Here is an 18,354-nt window from a genome sequence, read left to right on the forward strand (position 1 = left end):
AATAAACAATTTATTAATTCACCTAATATTTACATAAATATGGAAATCGTAGTTTGAATGGTTTTTTTACTTAGCAACTTTTATGAATTATTTTTTAAGGTGCCATTTTAATGTGAAAACAAATGGAAGAATGTGATTTTCAGTTTTGTTTTGTTGATATAATGTTAAGGTATTTTGTGGATGATAGCAGGACTAAAGGAACTGTTTGTATGTAAGAATATGTATGAATGTAAGTATGTATTTTGTTTTTAAGGGGAAGGAAGAAAAAACTATAAATTAATATTTGATTTAAAGTTAGGATTTATTTAAATTGGTAGTTTTTTATTTAAAGTTAAATGATTTGTTGATTTAGTTAAATTACGTCTTATTTAATTTTTTTTTTTGGTTTAAAGGTTTTTTTTTGAATTTTTAGTTTAGGAAGAAAATTTTATTTTGTTTGGTTTATTGTTTCGGTATTAATTTTTTTGTAATTTTTTGTTTGTGGTTTAAACGTTGTGTTTTACTATTTTTTTATTATTTTTTTTTTCAAGTTTTTACTATTTTTTTGTTGTTTGCTGTTGAGTGTTTTGTTTTTATTGTTATTGTTGAGTATCTGTGTGTTGATGAGCTGTTTTTATGATTTTTTTTTTAATTTTTTGAGTGTTTTTATTTTATTGTGTGTTCGTGTTTATTGTTGTGGGTCTTGTGTTTTTGTGTTTTGTTTTATATTTTTTATAATTTTTTTTTTATTTTTTTTTTGTGGGGGTTTGAGTTTTTTTTTATTTAAAAATTTTCGTTATTAATTTAATAATTAACAAATTGATTTTATGATAAAACCAATAACAATAACCACCTCTCTCATATAGCTACGAGACAATAATATGTGGTGCCGATAGTAGTACAGCTATTGTAGCTAATATTGTGAACATTGTGAATATGATAAGGCACAGTCTGTCAACGACCATAGCGGCAAATTTCCAATCATTGGCTATATCATTTTCCTCATCTTCTTTGCGAAGCTGTTGGGGTGTACAGTGAGTGTATTGTTGTTTGTTAAATTTGTTGTTGTCATTGTTATTGTAATAATGTAATTGTTTAGTTTATTTAATGTATAATGTCATTTATGTCAATTTGTTTGTCATTATGTCCATAAACAATAACAATAATTTAGTTAAAATAAAAAGTGTCGAAAAAAAAATATTAAAAATGTGTAATTAATGAAAATTATAATTGCAATTGTTTTTGTTGTTGTTTTTTTTATAAATGTGTTTACATGAAAACATAATAATTAATTTATTTGCATTTTTGTCGTGAAAAGAAATTTAAAGAGTTATTTGTTTAATAAAGATAATCATTTGCAATGGGGAGGTTAAGGTTAGAGATCTCACAAAAGGTGTGCTCACAATAAAGAAATAATTAGTTTTGCAAATACAATAAACAATTAAGAAAATTATTTGTAATGTACCTTTAGCCTAAAGAGACCTGTCTGGTAATTTATGGAGGTTAAACGCTCCTATATTTAACAGGAGATTACCACAGGCCGCCAGAAGTAACCATTGTAGCACTCGGTCTGATAAATGACGTTTTATGGCAACCCATAATTTCACTTAGCTCAGAACACCTCCTTATCATTGTCTCTGTAAACAAACTACCCGACTGCATAACTTCATGATAGCGGTACCATTCCAATCATGGAAAAGCTGATTGGCAAATGTTAAGAGAATTTACCAATCACCGCTTCAAAGAGCTGCCCATTCCCTCTGATTCTCTAGTAGCTGAGTGAACTTTTCGAGACATCATCATCGCAGCAGCCGCTCGCTACATCCCTGCTGATCGAAACCCCGTAATTAAACCAAATTTTCCAGCAGATTCATCGGGGCTAGCAAAAATGCGTGATGAGCTTCGTCGTGCGAACCCTGACGACCCAAGACTTGGAGAACTTACTCTTAAAGTCTCGGGTTAATAGGCGAGGATAAAGGCACAACTGGCTATACCACCTGATGCAATGCAACATTTGTGCAGAATTAAGTTAATGGTGCCAATGGTTAAACCACTCTCTAATAACGGAAAGACCGATGCCAGAACAGCTGTTACACTCAACGAAGTGAGTTACACTCAACCAGAAACTTGGGAAGCCAGGCAAGGGTGACAGCAAAGGCGACTTGTAAAGTCCATTTTTAGCCTTTCACCACTAGTAAAGCTTCTATAGTCACTGCTCCTTCCCGTGATTAGAAGCTGTTTGCCAGTTGCCCAATATGAGCAGGGATTCTGGAAAAAGCATAGTATCGCAATAGCACGCCGTATCCAGAAATATCATTTGAGGACTGAACCGAAACAGGCCATTCGATCGAACAGTTATGGTGGCTTTTGACCTATCGAAGGCCTTCGATTCCGTCAACCAGGCTTAGCTGTTCGAGGACATAGAGCAGACTATCTCCGGTCTTGTTTGAAATGTTGGATAATCAACTATATGTGTGTAGACAGCAGTCGTTAGTGGAATTCAGAAATAAGACGTCTAAGATCCTTAGAGCGAAACAGAGAGTTCCTCAAGGCGGATTAACGGTATTGAGATCGTATGTTTGCAGATCTGACGTAGACGTGTTAGTACGGGCTTGGTTAGCATTTACACTGATGCAGTTGTACAGGCAGTTCAGAGTACAGTTTGAATACCGTACTCGTAGACAACCCAAACCAGCCATCGCCGCAGAAGAAAGCCAGCTGACATGGCAAACATGAGTGGGTTTAGCTATATTGAGATCTGGACGAACGAACCTGCCGGTCTTCTATAAGGACATTTTTTGATAATGTATAAGAAGACCAGCCGGTCTTCTAAAAAAGTAGATTGGCCGGTCCTTCCGATCCTCTATAAGAAGGTCCTCGGAAGGTCGGACGGACTTTCCGGTGTTTTATAAGAAGACCTTTCAATCCTCTATAACAAGTCCTTCCAATCTTCCATAAGCCAAACTTCTGATTTTCTTTAAAAAGACCTTCCGAACTTATATAATGAGACCTTCTGATCTTCTATAGAAAGATCTTCCGATCTTTATAAGAAGATCTCCCGATCTTCTATTAGGCGATCTTCCGATCTTCTATAAGAAGACATTCCGATCTTTTCTAAGAAGACCTTCATTTCTTCTTTAAGAAGACCTTCCTATCTTATATAATAAGTTCTTCGAAAGGTCGAACGGACCTTCCTGTATTCTATAAGAAGTCCTTCCGATCTTCTATAGGAAGACCTTCCGGTATTCTATAAGAAGATCTCTCTTTCAGAAGACCTTCTGGTATTTTGTATAAATGCCTTCTGGACTTCTGTAAGAAGACCTTCCAATCTTCTATATGAAGATCTTACAAACGGACCTTCCTGTATTCTACAAAAACTCCTTCCGATCTTCTATATGAAGACCTTCCGGTATTTTAAAAGAAGATCTTCCGGTCTTCTTTAAGATGACCTTCTGATCTTCTACATAAAGATCTTTCGGTCTTCTGTAAGATACCTTAGGTTTTCTATAAGTATACCTTCCGGTCTTTTATAAGAGACCGTTCTGGTCATCTATATGAAGGCATTCGGGACTTTTATAAGAAGAGCTTCGGAACCTCTATAAAAAGATCTTCGAAAAAACGGACGGACTTTTCGGCATTTTAAAACAAGACCTTTCGGTATGCTGTAACAAAATTTTCTCATCTTCTATTGGAAGTCTTTCCGGTCTTCCATAAGCAGACATTCCGACATCCTATAAGGAGACCCTCCAATCTTCTATAAGAGACCTTCCAATCTTCTATAAGAAGACCTTCCGATCTTTTATAAAAACACTTAACGATCTGTTATAAGAAGAGCTTCCGATCTTCTATCAGAAGAGCTTCCGATCTTCTATAAGTAGAGCTCCAGATTTTTTATAAGAAGAGCATCCTATTTTCTATAAGAAGAGCTTCCGATCTTCTATAAGAAGACCTTTCGATCTTCTATAAGAAGATCTTCCAATCTTCTTTAAGAAGACTTTTCGATCTTCTATACGAAGACTTTCCGATCTTCTATACGAAGACTTTCCGATCTTCCATAAGAAGATCTTCCGATCCGGTCTTCCAAAAGAAGACCATCCGATGCTCCATAAGAGGACCTTCCGCTCTTCTATAAGAAGATCTTCCGGTCTGCTTTACAATACTTTCCGGCCAGCAATAAAAACCATTCCAATATTCTATAAGAAGATCTTCCGGACTACTTTAGGATACTTTCCGGCCTACTAAAAGAAGGCCTTATAGTGTTCTATAGGAAGGTTACCTAGTCCTCCATAAAAAGACCTCTCCATCCTCTACAAAAAGTTATTGCAGTAAGAAGACCTTGTGGCGTTCTAGAAGAAGACCTTGTGGTATTCTAGAAGGAGATCTTATAGTTTCCTGTAAACAGACCTTCTAGTCTTCTGTAAGAAGTCATTCTGGTGTTATATAAGGAGACCTTGCGGTTTTCTATAAGGTGACTATCCGTTCATCTATTAGAAGATCTTACGCTTATCGATAAGACTGCCTTCAGGTCTAATGGTCTTCTACAAAAAGACCTAATGGTCTTCTACAAGAACACCCTCAGGTTTTCCATGAGAATACCTTCTGCTTTTCCATAAGAGAGACATTTCGGTCTTCGCTAAGAAGATTTTTTTGGCCGCCTATAAACATTCTATTTGATCTTCTAAAGAAACAAATTCTGGTCTAAGGCCACCATAGTAGTCTTCTACAGAATAGAAATCCAAAATATATCGAATAAAAGACCTCCGTAGGGCTCTCCCGAGAATAGAAGGCCACCGCAAAAATATTTTGCAGAATAGAAGAGAACGGTAGGGAGTCTTCTTTAGAATGATTAGCGTGGTAGGTAGTTTATATTTAAGAGAAACCAACAATTCGATTCTTCTGTAGAATTGAAGACCGCCGTAGGGGTCTTCACAAGTTCTGTTCTATGGAGCCAACGATGAATAGAAGGCCAATCTTGGGCCCTTTTGTTCTACTGAAGGAAACAAGAGAAAAGAAGACCACAGTAGGGGACTCCTATTGACTAGAAGGCCACAACAGGGGTCTGCTATAGATTAGAAAACCTCCATTGGGGTCTTTTCTAGAATAAAAACCTCCGTTGGAGTATTCTGTAAAATAGAAGACCTCCATACTGGTTTTATGTAGAACATAATAGGACCTTCTATAGCGAAACACACCAACGTGGGGCTCTTTTAAATATACAGAGCACCACCGTAGGGATTTTCTCTAGACTAGAATAGCACCGAGTTGATCTACTATGGAATAGAAGAGCACCATATGTGTCTCCTATAGAATAAAAGACCACCGTAATGTTCTTCCATAGAATGTAAGCCCACGGCGTTTTTCGATATAAAGGAAGTCCTCATTGGTTGCCTTCTATGGAAGTCCCCGGCAAGACTCTGTTAAAGAGGGGTAGTTGTCTTCTAAGGTAGGAAAGAAAATATGAGAGCGCCTTAGAGGTTTTCTATAGACATCTTTTATAGGTTGGAAGAAAACAGTGGCGATTCTCTTTGAAACAGAAGATCACCGTAGGATTCTCCTAATAGAAGACCACTGTAGGATTCTCCAAAAAAATATAAGACTTCTATAGGGGTCTTTTATCGAATATAAGACGTTTTAACCATCTTTATGAAGACCTTTCTTTCCGGTCTTCTTTAAAAATACCTTCTGTTCTTATATAAGAAGACTTTCTTTTCTTCTATAAGAATACCATCGGGTTTTGTATAAAAATGCCCACAGATATTCTATGTTAAGACTATTTAGTCCTCTATAAGGAGACAAGTCTTTCGGGACCTTGAGGTCCCCTACGAAAAGACCTTCTTGTATTTTATGAAGAGACGATCTGCCTTCTATAGGAAGACAATCTGGCCTTCAATAAATTTCTTCAGATTTCTATAAGAAGACCATCTAATTTTGTAGAAGAAGGAATATCTTCTTTACTATATAATAAAATCTATAGAAAGAACTTTTGGTCTTGTATATAGAAAATTTTTGGGCTTCGGAAAAAGACTTTGATGACTTCTTTAGAGAGATATTCTATTTCTCTACAGGAGGTATTTCTGGTTAACTATAAGAAGACCATGTGAAGTATCAGTCGGCGTTGCCGACAGAGATATACACTCAGCCTGTGTGAATTAAAACACTTTTTTCCAAAAACCGTATGTATTTGGGGGGTTTTCAGAACTTTGGGCTTATTTGCCGACAAAAATATGTATTCCCATTAAAACTCAAAAGTTTTGCGAGGGAGGTACCTAAAGGAATGGACCGATATGGTCCATTTTGGAAGTGGGTTTTATTTTGGGAGTCATTCCTCTCGATAGATATAGCGCCCAACAGTTATTTCAGTTGGTCACAATATAATTTAGATCTTTGGACCACTATATCAGGAAGCATGGACTATCGCTGTAAACAGGGTCACTAGGAGTACTATCGGTACAAATATCCAAAGGATCATCGAAGAGACTCTTAACTGCACTTAAACCAAAATGTTGAACATTTGTGTAGGTGGTACCCCACGGAGTGGACGGATATAGCCCACATTTCAACATAAACTAAGTTCGGACATAATATTTCAAGACCCAAAGTTTGGACGAGACCTGTTGCTCTGCTTATGAGATACCGCGCGTACCATTTTAGCGTATATCTTAGAACTTTTTTTGGGGAAGTACCGGAATGAGTCGACCACCTTCGAATATTACGATATGCAAAAGGGTCGGTCTTCCGGTCTTTTATAAAAAACATCTTGTTCTTCTATAAAAAAAAACTTCCGGTCTTCTATAAAAAGAACCGTCGATCTTCTATAAGAAGACCTTCCAATCTTCTCTAAGAAGACTTTCCGATATTCAATAAGAAGGCCTTCCGATCTTCTATAAAACACCTTACGATCTTCTGAAAAAATAGTTTCCGATCTACTATACGAAGTCCTCCGACCTTCCGATCTTCTATAAGAAGAAAACGTTCCGGTCTTCTGTAACAACATCTTCCGCTCTTCTATAGGAATACCTTCCGATCTTTTATAAGAAGACTTTCCGATCTTCTATAAGAAGACCTTCCGATTTTTAATAATAAGGCCTTCCGATCTTCGATTGGAAGACCTTCCGATCACCTATCAGAAGACCGTCCGATATTCTATAAGAAGACCTTCTAACCCTCTATAAAAAGACCTTCCGGTTTTCTTTTTTTCTTTCTTCCGATCCTCTACAACAATGCCTTGCAGTCTTCTATAGAAGACCTACCGATCTTCTATAAAAGACCTACCGGTCTTCTGTAAAATAAATTTTCGGTGTGCTATAAGAAGATCTTATGTTTTATTTAGGATACCCTCCGGCCAACTATAAGAAGACCTTCCGATCTGCTATAAGCAGGTCTTCTTATGTAAGGCCTTGCATCCTCTATATACCTTGTGGTCTGCTGTAAAAAGACCTCTTCTATGGGAAGACCCTGTGGGGTGCTAGAAGAAGATCGTATGATTTCCTATAAACTGACCTTCTGGTCTTCTCTTAGAAGACGTTCTGGTATTCTATAAGGAGTCCTCCCGGGTTTCTATAAGATGACCTTCCGTTAATTTTTAAGAAAATCTTACGCTTATCGATAAGAAGACCTTCCGGTCTAATAGTCTTCTATACGAAGGCCTAATGGTCTTCTATAAAAAACGTTTTAGTTTCTATAAGAAGGTCGCCAGAAAGCATTCAATAAAAAATAAATTACGGATTTCTATAAAAACACAATCTGGTCTTCCATAAGAAGACCGTCTGGATTTACATGAGAAGAACTTTTGGTCTTCTATAAAAAGATTTAATTTAGAGTTCTTCTGTAGAATTGAAGAGTGTCGTAGTGGTCTTTCGTATGTTTGTTATACGGAACCAACGAAGAGGCCTTCCGGAGAAAAGAAGAACACTCTAGGGATCTTCTTTAGGAAGAATTGAAGGGCACCGTAAGGGAAAAAAGAGAAAAAGAACTAGCGTTAGGGACTCCTATAGAGTAGAAGGCCACCGCAGTGGTCTGCTATAAAATAGAAAACATTCATAGGGGTCTCCTAGAGAATAAAAGCCTCCGTTGGGGTCTTTTGTAAAGTAGAAGACCCTGAATTAACGGGTTCTTCTTCGGGGTAGACGGTGTTGTTTGTGTTCGGGTGTGAATGATCGGGAATACCATGAATTCAGTGTTCGGCTGCAGATGATCTGAAGGCGATGAATTCGATGTTCGGCTGCAGATGATCGGGAAGACGATGTATTCGGTTGCAGATGATCGGGAAGAAGATATGTTCAGCTGTTGATGTTCGGGAACACGATGGGTTCGGCGTTCGGGAACACGGCTTCGGGTGTTGATGCTCGGGTATCTGTGTTCGGGAAGACGATATGTACGGCGTTCGGATATTGACGCGATAAATTCGTCGCTCGGTGTTAGTCTAGGACTACGGTCTAGTTTCTACAGTGTACTACTATTACTCAAACAGTGGAACGGTGACCCGAAGGCCCTGAAGAACTGAAAACCCCGAAGGTCCAGTGCCGAATGGACCAGATGACCCGAAGGCCCTGTAGAACTGAAAAACCCAAAGGTCCAGTGCCGAATGGAACAGATGACCTGAAGGCCCTGTAGAACTGAAAACCCCGAAGGTCCAGTGCCGAATGGAACCGATGACCCGAAGGCCCTGTAGAACTTAAAAACCCGAAGGTCGAGTGGCGAATGAAACAGATGACCCGAAGGCCCTGTAGAACTGAAAACCCCGAAGGTTCAGTGCAATTTATTAGCCACCACAATTTAATGGGTAGCTTTCAAAAGTATTCCCAACTCGGTAACACCAAGGCATACGTTAGCGGATTTAGAGCAGTCATTAGTTCCAACCCGTGTAGCTAACTCCCTGCAGTAACCAGCTCGCCATCAGCAGCCAACTCTGAAATATATGAGTGACTCGAGGCATGAAGTGAATGCGAATTATTCGCACTGTGTGGCCTGTTATACACCTAGTGTCAGGTAGAAACAAAGCGCTGTTTAGCCATGACTCCCACTTGTATTGTCACGTTACACTACTTTAGAATAGAAAAGCACCATATGTGTCTCCTTGAGAATAGAAGAACACCGTTTTGATCTTCCATAGGATGGATGGCCCCGCGGTAGAGGTTTTCTATGAAAATTAAGTCCTTGTTAGGTGTCCGATATGGAGTAAAAGCCATTGGTATTGATCTGCTATAGAAGGAAAATCTATGAAAGGGAAGAAAATCGAAGCGGGTCTATAGGATAGTAAAATTCTGCAGGGGTTGTTTATTGATTTTCAAGAAACCCGTGGGGATTCTCTTTGAAACAAAAGGGTGTTCTATAACGTGGAAGAATACTTTAGTTGTCCCTTATCAAATAGAAGATTTTTTTTGTCATCTTCAAGAAGAATTTGTTTGTCCTTCTATAAAAATGTCATCTGGTCTTAAGTAGGAAGACTTACTGGCCCTCTATAAGAAGACTTTCGGTTTTCTATAAGAAGACCCACTGAAATTCTATGAGAATAGTCTTCGAAAGGAAGCCAAGTCTCACGGTTCTTTTAAAAGGGGATCTCCAGGTTCTCTATGTAAAGACCTTCTGGTATTTTAAGAAAAGACAGTCTGTCCTCTATAGGGAGACAATCTGGCCTTCAATTAATTTCTTCCGATTTCTTTAAGAAGACCTTCTAATCTGCGAGAAGAAGACATTCCGATCTACTGTAATAAAATCTATAGATAGTACTTCTGGTCTTCTAGCAGACATTTTGGTCTTCTATATAAAGAATTTATGGTCTCCAACAAAAGGCTTTGTTGTCTTCTTTAGAGAGATCTTATTTTTCTCTACAGGGAGTCCATCTGCTTCAGTTTAAGAAGAATTTCTCAAAACCATGTGAAGAACATATGTGAAAGTATTCTGTTCTTCTATAAAAATACCTTCTAGTTTTGTATAAGAAGTTAAAGTATTCCAATAGAAGAAAGACGCAAATCTTCTAAGAAGACAGTATTGAACGCCATTTTTTTAATTCAGGCGACTAAATGAAGTGGGCGAGGAATATGGACTTTATAAGAAGGTGTAGATCAAAATGGGTATAATGCAATTGAAAATATTTTTTTTAAGATATTTTCAATTGCATTATTTTTGTCCTAATTTTTGTGAGATCTCTAAACCTTATCTTAAAGGTAAAAAATATTCTGTATCAAAAATCTTTGGACTTACCTGATCCGTGATGAAACGTATTTCCTTTAATATTAAACTTAATTCATATTCCGTTTGAGTTTTGATACATGTGTGATGGGTGACAGCATCCGGCATACGGGTACTACCAATCGGTCCTATACTGCCATCATCGCCTTGCCTATAACATCGTCAATAACAAAAACAACGCCAAACCGAGAAAAGAAAAATTGCAGGATAATTATTACATAAACAGAAGATAAGCGGTCGTTGTATTACAAATTCTCTAAATACCCATAAACAGTACGATAAAATGCTGGATTATGGGGCAGTGTGCCGCCCGGGGTCATGGGTCGTACATTACGGAAGTCATCATCAATGTCCAAGACGTTAGCCAATAATGATTTGGAAGAGCTAAAAATTGTCAAATCATGGAATGTTCGGGGTTTGGGGGGAGAATATTGGGGGGCGGTGAAATATAAAAATATGTAAATGTTATTTAAAGTGGTTATAAAAAATTAATTATTATTTACATTGATTTATTAGAAAAAATAATTAAGAAATGTTTAATATTTATTTTACATTTTTTTGTTTTGTTTTGTTTTTTCATTTATTTACAAAAATAAAATTAATGGAGTTTGTTTTCCTACCGCTCTTTTAATTCCACATCTGATAATATCTGATGTTTCCTCTCCGAGGATGTATCCGAACATGGTGTCGATGTGAAATCCATAATGATGGGTCTACCTGGTCGGTGCATGCGTAATATCCATGGTAACCAACATAGAAATACCACACGTATCTATGTTTTATCCCGTTTCGTTTTGGTTGAGGGGCATTTCGTAACAAGAGTTTTTCAACATTTAGATGAAGTTGAGGGTCAAGGTTTTTTTTTTTCGTTGAGAGAATTGTCATTGTTTTCAAAGAAATATTATTAACATTAGTAAACATCAGTAATTGTTATTTGTTATTAGTAAATTTGTTTTTGGTTAGTAATGGATTTATCTGATTTTGGAATGAAGCATCAAATATTTGTTTAGTTTGACTAAAAGCAGTGAGTAGTAGTTTGGGGGGGCGGGTCAGTGAGTGAGCAGCAGTTAAACCTTTTTCCGGTGTGGTCAAGAAAAAGGCATGAAAATGCGTTGTTTTTGGGTAAGTTGTTTTCTATATTTTGTGTTTTGAATTTATTTTTTAAAAATTTTAAGAATTTTTAAGATTTATTTAATTTAATTTGACTGGCAATCAATTTTAGTTTTTGTTTTTATTAACCGTTTCTTTAGTTAGTTTGGTGGTTTACACATAGACATGCAAAATTATAAAACATACATATAAAGCTTTTGGCGGGGAATACGTGTGGATATCAGGGTTGGGAAAAATTGTTGCGGATATAAAAGACGTTTGGATTTTTCAAATTATTTTCTATTTTTGATAGATCTTAGCTTAGTTAAATTATTTAATGAATTATATAGTATATTACTCTATATACTAATGTTTCTTAATTTTTAGATTTTCTATCTTAAGGAGATCCCTTCATATTTCCACAGTACTGAAATTCTTACAAGACCTTCTGTATATAGAAAACATGATAACATGATCCATATATGGAAACCAAATGAGATGTTCTTGTGTTAGTACGGTTACCTATTACAGAGGACCTTATAAAATTGTCTACAGATAGAAGGCGTCATATATAAAATATTTTGTAAGTTATTCGCTACGAGTGTAACTGGTCGATTTAAAATAATTTAGGTGAATATAAAATAAAATTTTGAAATATAATATAAATCGGTGCTCTTGAAGCAACTTTAAATGGAAGGTGCTTACACCCGGGAAGTTTTTGCGGATTCTGAAGCTACCCCAGCAAAATTTGAAGGAAGGGGTTCTACGCGATGACGTGATTTCATGGCACATTTTGCATTGGTTCAAAGCATTTAAACCCATGCAAAGGAAGTCGTGAAAGATCCGACCTTTTCATCAGCATTTGAATCATTTGTACAGATCACTACAAACAAACAAGTCGATTTGTACATCCCTACAAGTAGCGACATCAAAACAAAAGAGTATACACTTCCACAATTTTTGTTATAAAATTACAAAATTACAAATTAAATGTAGGTTCATGAACTAGAAATTCTTAAAGGAGTGCTGTTGGAGTCCATGTCGAAATCTGAACTGGCGATGAGAAGATAATAGAAAAGCTTTTGTAAGATGAAACAAAATCAATGGCTGGGAGTGGACGAAGTAAACTCTGTTGCGGTGCAGCAGCGGTGATTAAATTGAAATTTTGGGTGTAAACTTTATGCTGATAAATTAGTTCTAGTTATTTCATGAATTAGTTTATATTAATAAAGATTTTGGTTTGTCATGAAAATCATATTTCAATACAGAATTTTCCATTTCCAAACAAGACATGCCAAAGGTTTGGTGAAAAGCATTGGTCAAAATGACATGCTTAGGATCCGACAATGAATGTCATCTTAAGATCCGAAAATGAATGTCAGCTTATGGTGGTCACGCTCATATAAAATTCATGAGTGAAAATGCTAAAAAGATGACATGCCAGATCACTTGCACCCATGATTCAATAGCATCCTTGGCATCGAACATTTTGCAGGGTAATAATTGAAGTTTAGGTGTAAACACGCTCTTAATAATACCATTATCATCCCTGTGCTTGCCATCACTGATGTAATCTGTCAACTCCGTCTCTTTCTCCTTGTCTTTTTTGTAGACAAATTAGAAAAGAGTCAGTCTAAGTCAGTGAGAAGTGCGGATAACCGCAAGTAGTTACATAGCTCGTATGAGTTTTTAATGCTTATGAATTTGATGTGTAAACGAACGAATGGCCAATTGAAAAAGACAAATAAATATTCATTGAAAACATAAAATTATTCCGGGTCTCCTTTATTATTTGGTGATCGGTTGAAACTTTGTCAAACCATCCATGGAAATCTCGTGCGTGAGTTATGCCACCCGAAATTTGAAATAGCTTCAGTGATCCGAACGTCCGTTTTGTTTCTGCCCCTGTAAGGGGCGACTAACTTATCAAAACAGTTTCCTTTATATTTCGGGCTCATTGCGGCTGTTGTGATTTGAGTGTGATTTGTGTGCGACTCGGGTAACACGGGACAACGTTCCCATGTCTGGTTATCAACTTGCCGTAGTTTAGTACTAGAAACTAACGTTGCTATTGTTTTTGTATTCTCTCCCATAATTGTATTGATTATTCTTCTACATTGTGAAGTCATTCATTATTACCCCTTCTACGCTCTCGTATTTATTACCTCTTTCCCATTTTTTGTTTACATTCATTCGTCGCTTTATTTATGTATGTATGTATGTATGTATGTATGTATATGCATCTGCGAACATTGTAGATTGAGGATTCTAGAACAGTTAATGCTACAGTGAGCGACTATAAATACAGGAGAGTAGTAGGTGGAAGGGTGAGTTCTAAATCAGACCGCGAATTTAAACCGTCTGTTTGTAAAGAAGTAAATCATGGATTAAGCAAAGTGTAAACTAATTAAGCTGTACGAATCAGTGAAGTAACGTTGATAACTCATTGTAAGACTCGTCATCTAAAGAACCCTCGTTTTACGTGGGAACTAATAGTACGTTTACATATAACCGGATTTAGCAAACCCACTGGCTTTTAAATGTCAATTCCATTGTGTATATGTCAAATAAATCCTCAAAAAGAAGGTTAACTCGGAAAAAGGCTATAAAAAACAGACTATAAAACAACGTATACGACCGGTTAAGTTAAACCGAATCCCGTAGCAATATTATTTAAATCGCTAATTACCTAGAGTTGCATATCGTCAGCGTACGTAGATGTTGTAGTTCATACATATATATACAGATTATGACTGGTTTATTCACAACAATACATTTTATTTCTTTGGCAAGTCCATTCTGATTGATAAAATTACCCAAAAACTCTAGAAATTTTTCACTGTGAGCAAATACAACGGCTGGTGGGCATGATAACTATCGAAAGAAGTAAATGTCTTGGTCCAGCCTTTGTACTGTAACTCTCAAAGGTCGTGGGTACTTGTTTTTGATTACATTGAACTCTTATATATGGATTTCAAATGTTAAATACAAACTGAACCGTCCCCTAGTGTCCCCTAGTGGTAAATCCGGAAACTGACTACAGTGTTGGGAACACCTAGCGACAAATGGTCACACTAAAATGTACTCCGATAAAAAGTAAATGAAACGACGACCATCCACCAGCAGGTAAAAAATGAGGTGCTGAAGAGATGATCTGGACAGTCGTCTTTTGACTGTTGTTGAGTCAAGTGGTGTTGAAAAACAAAATCTTGGTTTTTTTTTGGAAGTAGAGTAGATGGTAGTTTCTACAAAGTCAAGTGGTGTTGCAAAACAAAATCTTGGCTTTTGTGGAAGTAGAGTAGATGGTAGTTTCTACGTAGTCGAATGGTGTTGCAAAACCAAAAATCGGCTATCAGTGGAATAAGATATCGCATAGTTTCTGTCTCGTCGAGTGGAGTTGAAAAACGAACCTCGGCTGGTGCAGAAGCTATAGTTGTGGTCATCGTAGTGGTATCTAGGTTGTGTTGTTGTCTAAGTCAAGTGGTGTTGCAAAACAAAACCTTGGTTATCGGCAGGGCATGGGGTCGGCGTTATTGTAACTGTTGTGGGGTTGTCTGAGTCAAGTGGGGTTGCCAAACAAACCTTAGCTTTTCGACAGCACGTCAGCGCGTAACATACCGCCACTGCTATACTCGGACGCCGCAGTCCACTCCTGTGCTAACGTCGCTGCCACGTGCTCTATCATCCGCAGTAATTTAAACGCTGTGGGTTAACGTCGGTGTCAAGCGCCCTATCGTCAGCATTTATTGGACCGCTGCTGGGTTAACGTCACCGCCAATCTCGCTGTCATCAACCGCATTCAACTGTTGTGCTAACGCTGCTGCCAGTGACAAAGCCATTGCCACAGAACCGCTAAGTCCACCATCTCGTGCCAACGCCGCTTCAGATACATTCGCCCAACAACCTATGTACCAGGATATTGGGTGTCAGAATAACGATAATGTGTTAACTGTGTGTAGTGTTTTCGTATTATATTGATAGCAAATACAGTGTGTTTATAACGTTTTATGAAAAAAAAAATAAGTTCTTGTGACGACTCTGGCCCCAGCATCAAGAGAAAACCAGTAAGGAAAGGATCAAAGTCGGGCGGGGCCGACTATATGATACCCTACACCACTGTGAATATGTAAAATATAAATCGGAGCTATATCCAGATCTAAACCGATTTTGATATAATTTGGCACATTTATTTCCAGACCGAATTCAGTCACACATTCCAAATATCATTGAAATCCGACTTATATAGCGTGTTTGGAGCAGCAAATACGCGAAATCGGCCGAAAATATATATGGGTGCTATATCCAAATCTGAACCGATTTCGATATAATTTGGCACATTTATTTCTAGACTGAATTCAGTCACACATTCCAAATTTCATCGAAATCGGAAATATATAGCGTGTTTGGTACAGAAAATACGTGAAATCGGCCGAAAATATATGGGAGCTATATCCAAATCTGAACCGATTTCTATATAATTTGGCACACTTATTTCTATACCAAATTCAGTCAAACATTCCAAATTTCATTAAAATCGGACGTATATAGCGTGATTGGTACATCGCATACGTGAAATCGGGCGAACATATATATGGGAGCTATATCCAAATCTGAACCGATTTCGATATAATTTGGCACATTTATTTTTAGACCAAATTCAGTCACACATTCCAAATTTCATCGAAATCGGACATATATAGCGTGTGTGTTACAGAAAATACGTGAAATCGGCCGAAAATATATATGGGGGCTATACCAAAACTTGGACCGATATAGCCCATCTTCGAACTTGATCTTCCGACGGCTAAAAAAATGGTATTCCCCAATTTTCAGCGAAATCGGTCAACAAATGCGACCTGTATGTTGCGAACGGACGGACGGACGGACATGCATAAATCGACTCAGAAAGTGATTCTATGTATATCCCTAGAAGGAACTATGGGTCTATCTCGCTTCCTTTTGTATGTTACATACAAATGCACTAACACATAATACCCCTTACCACATAGTGGTGTAGGGTATAAACACGTCGTCACAGCACATCGTAATATTTGGCACATTTTTTATCAATTTCAAAGATGGACTTTAAGATAAACGTTTCGCTTAAGTGCAGTTTAAGTAAGGGCTGTTCGGGGATCGAATGCTGTCCTTGTGGGTGTGAGATTTTAACGATTTGAACGATTATCGTGGACAAGTACATAATTCCTTACATTTTGATAGCATGCCATAGGCGCAAGACCACTAAAGTATCCGATGACATTTCAAAGGGTCTTTAGAGACTGAACCCATTTCACCTCTAGAGACAAAATTCCGTTTAAATACAGAACAACGTTTTATTGTCTTCGATAGGCAGAAGTCGTTGAAAGAGCCTTAGGTAGACAGAATTATGGGCTTCGATAAGCAAATGGCCTTTTTTAAGGTTTTCTACACGCAGACAATAAATATTCAAAGAGCAAAATATATATTGTAAAGATATTGTTAGATTCTGTATTTAGTATTGTGAGCCCAACAATCGGTTTTGTCAACTACAACAATTGTTTTTGTTAAATCCAACAAAAGTTTTTGTCAACCGGACAATATTATTATTTTTTCTTCGACAATTTTAGTCTCTTCTCTCAGTAATCGATGCCGTGTTGAAAAAACAATTTGAGTGAGTTTTGGTTGTTTGACAGAAATATTTTATCTTTGTTTTTTTTTTGTGTATGTACGCCATGAGATATTTGTTTAAGCAGCAAAACTTGACCATGTGTTGTGCTCATCAATACTCGTAGGTGACCTTTATACCAATGTTATGTGGAAAGTGTAGATGAGAATTATATAAATTCAGTAACAGTTTTTCTCGGCTGACAATAGTGTATGTAAAAATTCTAGATTATGATAGTTCCTACTATTGGTATCGTTAATGATTTTTACAATATTGCGGAATTTCGCAAGTTGTTTTTGTTTTGTATGTTTTGAGCAAAAGATGGTAATTTTGGATTTACAAATACAAAGCTTGAACAAACCAAATAAATTGTTGGAACAAAAGTAGACATTCTTGTTCCAACAAAAGCGAAAAATATTTTTTCTGCTTGCAGAGGCCGACGACCATTTAGTGTACTTCCCTAGATAGAAAACTTGTTACCTATTTAACGTCTTCTATATACAAAAATCTCTTAAATGGGATTCTGATGGATGAACAATCTGTTAGATGTCTGCTAGAGCCAGAAAACGCATGCAGAGAACACTTTAAAGGTCCTCGATAGTAAGAAAACATTTTCCGGGTCATTAAAATCTTCTAGAAAATTACTGGCAGAAAACTCTAATAATCCAACAGTGACCAACTAGTAAATTAGATTTAGATTATGTTCCAAGAAGGTCTTTTTCGATCGATTCCTTGAGATATCTGTCTTACTTATCTTCCTTGAAGATCCCAGCAAAATTTGACGGAAGGGGTTCTTTGCGATGACGTGATTTCATGTCATCTTTTGCATTGGTTCAAAGGAAGTCGTGAAAGATCCGATCTTTTCATTAGGATTTGAACCAATGCAAAGGAAGTCGTGAAAGATCCGATCTTTTCATCAGCATTTGTACCCATTCCATCGATCCAATAGAGATGATGTTTGTGTTTTTATTTACACACCTGTTTATTTTCATTTTGGTATGTTCCAGTACTACAAAAATCTACTAATTTTTACTATTTTTTCCGATAACATAAAGGAAAAATTGTTATCGTAGTAAAAATAAGTAGATTCTTGCAGTTTCTGGAACAGACCAAAGTTGTTAGAACTGTCGTCGTGATGTTGTCTTACATTTCCTGCATATCAAACAACTAAAACTTCTAAACAATTGGTATTATATGAAGTCCCAACCATCGAGCTAAAAATAGAATCGGACTGCACACATTGCTAATTTAAAAGTTCCCTTGTCTGTTCTAAATCTGACATAGAATGAAATCAATCAAATCTCGCTTCTTGGAATTTGAAAAAAGTCCGAAACGAAAAGGAACAAGAATCTCAAAATAAAGAAGAAACTACTTTTGGAAAGAAACAATTAAAAATAAATTAATTAAGCATAAATGGTATTTTCCATAAAAAGTCTCTCCTCCCCGTTCGT

The 18,354-nt window shown here is 36.9% G+C and overlaps 1 protein-coding gene across 1 annotated transcript in view; it reads right to left on the minus strand.

The window, feature by feature from the left end:
• Positions 1 to 619: 619 nt before the first annotated feature.
• The window catches only part of nAChRalpha5 (nicotinic Acetylcholine Receptor alpha5), a 627,615-nt gene continuing 609,880 nt past the window's right edge, over positions 620 to 18,354 (minus strand). Inside the window, exons 10-13 of the mRNA XM_073967499.1 lie at positions 10,791 to 10,942; positions 10,435 to 10,554; positions 10,183 to 10,321; positions 620 to 998 (exon numbers count right to left, since the gene is read on the minus strand). Of these exons, the coding sequence (XP_073823600.1) occupies positions 846 to 998; positions 10,183 to 10,321; positions 10,435 to 10,554; positions 10,791 to 10,942 (564 nt within the window). The 3' untranslated portion in view covers positions 620 to 845. The remainder of the gene's footprint in view (positions 999 to 10,182; positions 10,322 to 10,434; positions 10,555 to 10,790; positions 10,943 to 18,354) is intronic.

Source organism: Musca autumnalis, unplaced genomic scaffold, assembly GCF_047663935.1.
Source record: "Musca autumnalis isolate F117 unplaced genomic scaffold, ASM4766393v1 scaffold_2, whole genome shotgun sequence".
NCBI lineage: Eukaryota > Metazoa > Arthropoda > Insecta > Diptera > Muscidae > Musca > Musca autumnalis.